The sequence below is a fragment of the Pygocentrus nattereri genome, chromosome 4, assembly GCF_015220715.1.
Source record: "Pygocentrus nattereri isolate fPygNat1 chromosome 4, fPygNat1.pri, whole genome shotgun sequence".
Classification (NCBI taxonomy): domain Eukaryota; kingdom Metazoa; phylum Chordata; class Actinopteri; order Characiformes; family Serrasalmidae; genus Pygocentrus; species Pygocentrus nattereri.
The window spans coordinates 36,301,966-36,311,449 of record NC_051214.1 but is presented as its reverse complement, the minus strand read 5'-3'; the positions used below and the strand labels follow the sequence as shown (position 1 = coordinate 36,311,449).

General features: G+C 39.3%; 1 protein-coding gene across 4 annotated transcripts in view; it reads left to right on the top strand.

Annotated features, from left to right (window-relative positions):
- Nucleotides 1–9,484, top strand: part of nhsl1b (NHS-like 1b) — a 144,986-nt gene continuing 135,502 nt past the window's right edge. For 2 of the 4 annotated variants that reach the window (XM_017682681.2, XM_017682657.2), the window contains exon 1: nucleotides 1–711. In XM_017682681.2, coding sequence (XP_017538170.1) covers nucleotides 375–711 — 337 coding nt within the window. In that variant the 5' untranslated portion in view covers nucleotides 1–374. The remainder of the gene's footprint in view (nucleotides 712–9,484) is intronic. The other 2 variants (XM_017682648.2, XM_017682665.2) reach the window with 2 other exon arrangements.

Genomic DNA, 9,484 nt, shown 5'->3' with positions numbered 1-9,484 from the left:
TCCGGAATTCCACTCCGGATCTTACCGACAGCCAGAGCCAGTGGCAGGTAACTTTTTCTCGGAGACTCCGGATCCAGTGCCTACAGGTGGTCACGGGGCGCCTGTCCGGGTTTTCCTCCGACCTTTCTCCTTACTTTTGCTGCTCTTTCTGCTCAAACCCAGAGCCCCGCAGTAGTAACGACACCGAGCTCAGCAACGGACTTCGGGAGATTAGCTTAGCTTCGGCTGCGACTTTTGAAAATGATGGCGGGACCGTTGATGTACTGGACTTCACTCTTTGTCAGGCTGGTGTATGGAGTCGTTTAGAGTTTAAAAAGGGATTCAGGCGAGTCACAGTTCTGTCTTGTTGGAGAAAAACAAAAAACAACAACAACATGCCTTTTCACAAGAGGACCGTTGAGCCTCGACGGGTGTCCAGGTTGAAGGCGGTCGAAGGCAGCAGGGGCTGCGCGGTAGAGGATGGTTTCACCCCGCTGGAGGGTCGCAGATTTCGCCGGGCCGTTTTGTTCGCCTCTCTGGACGAGGTGAGCTGCCACACGATGAGCAGTGTTCTCCGACAGCTCTCAGACCTGTCCCGCCACGCCAGCGACATTTTCCTGGGAATTGAAGTGCAGGCTGGACTGGTATCTGAAAGATCATCGAGGATTCAGACTCGGCTGGAGAGGATACAGAACAGCGTGGGCCAACTTGACCACAAGAAGACTAAAATACGTGAGTTTTGCCAGCCAGGCTTATGTGTTCGTTTTTTACTATGTTGGTATGTTTTGGGTGTGTCGTTTTTGTGCACGTTAGATACGTCAAATAGATAAATAGCCCAAAACGACGGGTTCCTTAAATGAAATAACCCATTAAAAGTAGTAGAAATAGGAAAGTACCTGGTTAAACAATCCTCAAGTGAACCTACTGAGCATGAGTTAACGTTAGCTAACCGGAGCAGAACTGTTTGGTTAGGTTAGCACATTCAGCATCTAACTTAGCAGCGTAGGGACTGAAGTTTGCTAGGCGCATTTCTTCTCTTTTACAGATAATTTCAGTCTAAAATAAAAGGGTAAAGATTCAAAGCGAGAGGTGTGAACAAGGGTAAATGCGTCCAGGTGCTGAACTAACAGAACAGAATGATTTGAACCTCCCTCCAAATGACTTAGGAACACAGTATGAATGAATGAATGAATGAATGAATGAATGGCGACTAGAAGGAATCTAGATTTTCATGTGGATAGAAGCATAGAGATCTACAACCAACGTCTGAACAAGACATCAGCTGACTGCACTCAAACAAATGCAAGTGTAATTCATACAGAACATCATCTGAGCAGGCTGAGGCTAAAACAACACCCGCATTGTCGCTAACCAATTAGAATTAGGAGAAGCGCTAGATTACTTTCCTCAGAAATACTCGAGGAGAAATGAAATGAGCCGTGTTGTCGTGTCACAGTACACATTTTCGAAGTATGCTTATGTACATGACTGTGTAACTCAAATATAGTTGCTGTCCGCCTGTGTTTGGATTTTAAGATGACCTGGCTTTGAGCTGACGTGAGAAACCACAGGCGGCGTTAACACGTTAAAGGCTGAGACACATGGCGATCTGCTCTCTTTGATTGAGCTTTATGGTAATGATGGGCCTGTCAGACTAACAGATCTCACTTCACACTGACCATCTGCGATCCGCTCGTGGCTCCGAGAGACACCACAGATGTTAACTTTAACGTTTTAGTGGTCAGGAGAGCTGAGCCTGAGACCCAACTCAGCGAATTAAAAACAAAGGAACTGTAGTAGTGAGCACCTACTACATAACTGCACTTTTAATGCGGTTAGAGACTATTAAAAAGCACTCCTGCAATTACATAGTTATTATATAGAAAAACTGGTTATAAACTTTTTTGAGGCCAGAGAAACAGCTGACTCCAATTCAGTAGGTCAGTGGACAGGGTGCTTAAACTTCTACACAGAGTCACATCATCACCGTTGGAACAAAACCTTGGATCTCCTAAATGGTCAGTTAGTGTTCCAACCCGTTTAGAACCATTTCTGTTCATTTACCCAATGTACAGGGCAGCCGATAATTTCGTATAATATATATAAGTTTTTGTGTCTGACAGCAATGACATACAGTGGTCCTAAAAACTATATGGACATTTTAACCCCTGGTAAACTTTGGTGAGTTCTTTTGATTACATCACACTTTATGTTGATGGTACCCTATAAATGATCTACAGAGACTTACATTATTAAACTTTCTGGTAATACTCAGTTGATCATCAACATTTCAGTTAGGGTTAGATTTAGAGGTGGGCGTCGGTTTTGCCTTGAATTTAGAGAGAATTAATAGAGTCTTTCACAAGCAACTTCAAGTTCAGTTACATTGAATGGATATTTAGTTGAATGTTAGTCAAAGATAAACTGAGCATTTACAAAGCATCTGCAGTGGACCATCCAAATAAACTGACGGTTTTGGTGTAGAGAAAGCCAAGAGAAGAATTCCAACCACACTGCTAACAGTGGAACTGTCAAAGTCTGGGGTGGTTTTTCTTACAGTGGCGTCAGTGAGCTTATGTTCACTGATGGAATCATAAACTCACCGTTGTTTTGGGTGCAAACCTGCAGAAGTGTGTTAAAAAAAAAGGCTCATACAGAAATGATCTGAAAATCACCAGCTGCCTTTTGAAAGAACACTCTGAATAAAAAAGAAAGTTACAGTCTTGAAATGGTTTGTGTAACATTAGTGGAAACTTTGTTTCGTAACACAATTTTTAAAAATATGTTTTCAGTAGACACACACACATATATGCACACAGTTCTGCCGGTTCTGTCTCTGTCCCTTAGCTGTAGTTGATATGGAAATCTTGCCCTGGTGACTAACAGGCAGGACTTGTATGACTCATTTTATGTCTTTTAGATAATGTACGCTCATTTGTCTCTGAACACCTGACTAGTGGAACACAGATCCCTGTAGTTCGGTTAAGGCCTGACTTTTGGAAATCTTGGTAAATGGAGAACTTGTTTATGTTCCTCATCCATGTTTAGGCTACATTTTTGGCTGATGTTGTGTGAAAACAGTGGCACCCTATCATGTGAACTTATTGTTCTCTTTGCCTTGTTTTTCTTTACCTTTTTGCTTTCTGAGATGTGATCAGTCAGATTTAGATCCTATGAAACAGACATTCACAATATATCGTTTGCTAGTCAGTTATTATCGTGTCATCATATATTGGCCTTCACAGTATTGATATAGTATTCATATTGCTGAAGGCTGCAATGTGAAAATAAGACTTTGATCCACCCCAAAGGGGTAACTGGTTAATCAAGGCTTTCCCCACAAACTTAGTTAATTTTGAGCAAAATAATACAGCCTGATCTTTAATTCTTAGAAATCGAGTGTTATTACTGTCATTTTGCTTTAGCATTTAAATGTAATCATAACGTTACATAATTAGTTACATAGTTATGTAATGAATTGCATTTACATTCAGTTTGCATTCTGTATTGACAGGCTAAAGTCGGCGGTTGTAACTTTTTTAAAAGTTTATTTTGATGTCAAGAACCTAAAGCCTTTCCCATACAACAGGACTATATACATGACAACTTAAACATATTTTTATTAAAAAAACAAATATAGTTTCGAATCAGGTTAGAATAATCTCTTTTGAATTTCTCGTAAAGAGTTACAAGTGTGTAATAATTAATATCAAATGACATCAAGCATTTTTCACTAATGTGACTTTTTCAGGGTTAACCATGTCCCAGCAAGAGCTCACTAATGTGTTGTCTAGTATATCATTTATAAACGGATATTTTGTCTGTAAAATAATATAAAATCACAGCTCAAAAATCGGCTAAACACAGCTTATTCCCCATAAAATGAGCCACAAGAACATGTTTAACAGATTCAGTACTATTGTCTCCAAGTTGCATGCTGGAGGCGGTCAGGTGGATCTGCTGTCTGGGCGATCCTGCGGCACGGAAACTGAGACTGGGTGGACTGTACTTGCTGAATGCCGAACATGTAATAACGTTGTAGTATGTGACCTGCACTGAGCCTTAAGCTGTATGTTGACTTCAGTAAGTATTACAAGATCACATTACTGTGTGACCAGTTGCTTCATCCTCATCTATTTCAGTAGAAAATGTGACATTGAACTTAAGGATGACTGTTTGTGTTGTGGAATGCTGGGTCAGAGCTTGTTATTGTTATTGCTGATGGGCAACCACCTGACACTGTGTCCACACTGGAGAAGTTACCATCTGCCCTTTTTGGATATAAAAGCACAAAGTTACTGTGCAGTTTGATACTTTGCAATAGGGGTGGGAATCTCTAGGCACTTCACAATTTGATTCGATTACGAATCAGAGGGCTGCGATGCGATTCTAAAATGATTATCGATGGATCTTGATGCATCTTTTTTTTCTATATACGATTTCTATTTTCCTACTGTCTTAGGACTTGGTACTTTTAAAGCAAAGTATTATCCAACTATAATGAATTTACTTACAATATCTTTTATTAATAAATCAAATGGAAGTGATGTAGCAAGTGAACTAGAAGGCTTTCTTTCACTGCTATTGCTTGGACCACATAAGACATTGCTGCTGCTAATCTGCAAAAAATGCACAGTTCCAGTGAAATAAGACCCAATGGCGGTGGATGTCTACGCAGCACGTTACGGCCGTCATGCCTGTTTTCTTCAGTGATTTTATAACTTAGGTTTTGGTCTCGTTGTAGGGGGGGGGTCACTGTGTCAGTAAAATACCTTTGAAACGGGACGTGTGCAACATAGCGCGAAAACCTCTTTCGCAACGACTGAGACTCAGACTGAAGGCCACACGATCCGTTATTCACATTCATAAGCGCTGCAGATGGTTTCCTGGCAAGTTAAATCTGCAACGAGAGACTGTCAAACAATAAAAGTTGCGAAGCTGAAGTTGCTTCTCTTTCAAATTTTCCCATTCCACCTTAAATGGTGTTGTATTTACATTTGACGCCTCAGTCACAATTTAAGGTGGAACGGGAAAATTCGAACAAGAAGCTGGAGTGACTTCAAGAAGCGACTTCAGCCTCGTAAAACAGTCGAACGTTGAGAGACATTTTACAAGAAACTGAGCTACTTCTGAGGAAAAGTTTTCTGGCGGAGACGGGAGGAAAGCCGCTATAGCTGAGCTAAAGCTTATAACAGAGCAAAGTAAATTTGCGTTTTCCTTATATTTTTAACCTAACTTATACTAGGACATTATCACACACTGAGACATACTGGACATAAAGTTGTGGCCGCCAAGGTGGTTTGATTTTTGTTGAAAGGACGAAATAGCTCTAACGTTTGGGTTGTGACTCCTGACCAAACCTGGCTTTTAAAGCAGATGGAGCCGGTCGGATTTTCGGATTTCCAGTGGTGTATTTGTTATGTGCATCTCCCTCAAAATTACGTTATAAATTACATATTTAGAAAATTGAGTTTTGACATTTATGAATCGATTCAGAATCGTTCACATCCGCGATATATCTAAGAATCAATTTTTCCTGCACCCCTACTTTGCACTGAGAGTTGCAAGTTTGCTGCAGATGATGTGTGACCGTTTTTAGGGGTGCACACTGATATCAATTGTATCAGTATCTGGTAGCTAATATTTGCTTTAGGAATATCTGCATTGGACAGATGTTTAAATCTCACTGATATTTTAAACCATCATTTGATGATGGATTTGTTATACACCAGAATGTTGAGGTGACATTTGGTTACTGTGTTGTATATATGCAATTTATTCATTTAACTGCAGTTATAAGCCTCTAACTCAATATAAATAGCTTATTTAATGTAAACAATTTCAGTTGGTAAGTTAAGCAGTTGGGATGCACCAATATGAGTATTTTTGGCTAATGCCAATACCTGATATTTTTTATGTGCATATCTGTCCAAGTAGTTTCCAGAGCAAATGTCCAATTCTGATCATACTGATACTGATTTGAATCCAGTGTCATTGTGCATCGTTATTAAGCACCCACCTTGGTTCAGTGCTTTATGGTATTCAGTCTACAAAAGCTTGATGGTGGGAAGCACTGCAGTGTCCGTATCCATTACAGATCCTTCAAGAGCAAATCACTCAATACTGGAGTCCATTGTCCTTTTGAGATTTAATATAGGTCATGTTAAAGAGAGTTTAATTAGTTCTAATTCAGTCATAGTCAATCACTCAAAGTCCATTCAGAATGTCTCACCCAGGAGACACAGCAAAATTTAGTGACAGAGTCCACACATGCTCGCAGACACACTCTAGAACCTCCCTCTGAGCAGAGGCATTCCTCTCTTTATCCTTTAGATAGGGAGTATGTTTGTGTGTGAGTGAGTGTTTCACTCAGCTACTGCTTTAATGGGGTATGCAAGTGAATTTTCAAAATCTTCCTTATTAAATGGTTAAGATGCAAACAAAGAATGGTTTGATGTGAAATGCTTTGTTCCAGACATACCTATCGAGTCAGAATTGTTCACAGTGGTGGAGATAGGACCCAGACGTCTGGAGAGTTTAATACTATTAAAAGCTCCTTTGCAGAAGGTTATTACATAAAATGGTTATGTTTATGCTACCTGATGCCCAAAACATTGTTTTATGATAGGTTTTCTATAAGCTTTTGGCCTAAAATGTTTTATAATCCATTGTTGGTGGTGGAAAGATACATGCTGTAAGGCAGTGTATTATCCAAGGAAAAAATTGTTTTACCTTTAACATTGCATGTAAAAACTCAGATTGAAGCTCCTGTCCCCGATGAGATTATTTAAGGACAGGTAGCCAATGTAAGGAAAAGCCAGTGCAACAAGGGCTGAAGCTCTTGGCAAGCAACCATTATCGCCACCACCTCCACTCTTGGCAAGAAACCACATTTGGAAGAAAAGAAAAGAACTGACATAATTAGGAGCAAAAGAAAATTCTGGCTAAAATTAGTGTTATTTTCAGCACTGGAGAGAGCCCTTGGCAAGTAAAGGTATGAAGTTTGATGCTGAACTTGCAGCATTTCTTCTAGACTGGTAAGGAGTGGGGAGTGAAGAGGGAGGAGTGTGCATTTCCTTGTTTCTTACAACAGGGGTGGACACCGCAACTTTCTGGTAATATGTTGCCCCCTATTTCTTTGGAGTGTGGAATATGAATTTGGCAGTTTGCATTATCTTACATATTGCTCCTTTAAAAGTGGGAGGTGGTCTTAGGAAACCCTAATATAACATTTTTACCCCACCAAGCCCAAAACATATTTTGGAAATGATGTCCGAACCCAACAGAACCAAAGTGCTCACAAGTACTTCAAACTTGACCCCTTTGGTGCGTATTAAGGGCAGCTGGACACTAAAAGAACTTCACTGACCAGAATAGACTCGCAGTGTTTTCCTTGCTGACTGCTCTGAACTGTGTGAAAATGATAACATCAGAATAGGCAGTGTATTTACACAGTGTGACATTGTCTGCTTGGCTTTTCCTCCTGATTATATGTGTTTGCAGTACAAGCTCCAGCGGTCCAATGATGACTAGGTCTGCTTGTGTGACTGAAGGCCTACTCGTTGTTTAGATTTTCAGCTGAAATGTCATGTTGGTAGTGGACCAGCCTGATTTTCTTAGTATACACATGCACACTCGCACATCACAGACGTGGTTTCTGACCAAGACATGAAAATTATAGGCTTGCACATTTTTGTCCCTCCTCCAGAAACAAATTAGCATGGCTTAAGTCTTGATATTGTTTTTTTTTTCTTTGTTATTCCGGAAGACTGTTGTTTTTTTCTTCTTTTGCTACTTCTTTAAGTTCTTTGCTCTTTGTGCTCTGCAGAATGTATGACCTGACTTGGCTTGTCTAAGTTCAGCCTCAAAGCCACAGCAAAACTTCAGGGAAAGTGGTCACCTCTCACCCTCGGAGCTTTTAGCCTGGGAAAAGAGCAGGGCTATTCTTTAGTTATTGACCACTGGGCATAGCTCTGTGACCACACATGCACACATTCATTTGTAATGTACATGCATATATGTACATTAAAGAAAGTCACTGTAGTCCCCAAGAAATGCTACTGGAATAAAAAAAAAATTTTTTTTTGAAAATGTTAATATTTTTGAAAAATCTGAAAAATAAGCATTCGAGACTGTATATCAAAATTTAAAACATTAGTCAATACACCTGTTAAAGGATTTATTTTGTCATATTGCATAGAAACAGCTATCAGTGATCAGACAATCAAACTATTTTTTTGAGCCAAAAAACTGTGTAGAGTGCAGTAGAATCAAGACATTTTTAACACATAGAATATGGAAAAATCTAATAAAATTTTGACTAGAATCAGAAGTGTCATGTAGTGTTTCACATCTACTGCTCACTGGTGTAAGTGAACATCCACATCACTCATGGTACATGAAACATGGTAGACACCATCTGTTGTGATGGTAAGTTAAGCAAATAAAATGTCAGAAAGCGCACTGTCCGTGGCGTTTAGATGCACAAACGGAAAGCTTATGCATCATAATTTATTTATTTTCCTTTAACGTGTAGTCCAAGTCCTATATCAGTGCACATACATTGTCTGGCTTCAGAACTTTCATTCTAAATCAGCATGAGGCAGCGCTTTTTATTTTTTATTGTGATAAAAAATAAAAGCTGTACGGCAGCCTTGTACGCACATGCTTTTCCTAGGGAATTATAACTTATATCATGGAGAAATGTTGTTTATATAAAGTTGTATAATAATGTATAATGTATAATAACATTGTGAAAGATTCAAAACATCCCATTCACTACCCACTGAGTACAGTCCACAGCCTGTCTTGAATTCATTGTTTATTTCAGGTCACAAGAACCAGCTCATCTATCCACCTAATCAGCCTGTAGCAGTTGAGCTCTGCACATTCACATTGAACTTGAGTACTTTTTGAAGGAGACACAATGCAGGCCAAGCAGAACACAGCACTTTTATCTTAAATGAGTTTTAAAGACACAACAACAGCAGCAACCTGAGATAAAGAAAGGTTGAAAAGATAGTCATGTAAAAACAAATAATGACTGTTTATGTGGTTTTATGGACCAAAAATGTTATAAGTGAGGCTCAAGGGAAAAGTACAAGAAAAATAGATGATGTGGGCTCTTAGCTGACTGACATTGTGGTTTCATCAAAGTTTTTCCAAAATAAAAGAAAAAACTCACATATCCCAGGAAAACAGGCCAAAATGTTATATTGTGATACACTGCATGTCAGAAAGTTATTTTTTTTAAAGAATTTTATCTGCTAAGTTGAAGCTGTGCTGCACTACATCCAATTAAACAATACTGATTATGGTTTCTTTGTAATCAAAAATGTAGTTGGGAAGTGGATCAGTACTGACAAAATCCATAGTATGCTCAGAAAATCATATTGTGACATAACTTATCGTGTTAAAAATAAATGTCATTGCCTAATAACAGTGATAGAATAGAGGAACAGTAGCCAGTAGGCTAACTTAACACAGTAAGCTTTGACCATTTTAC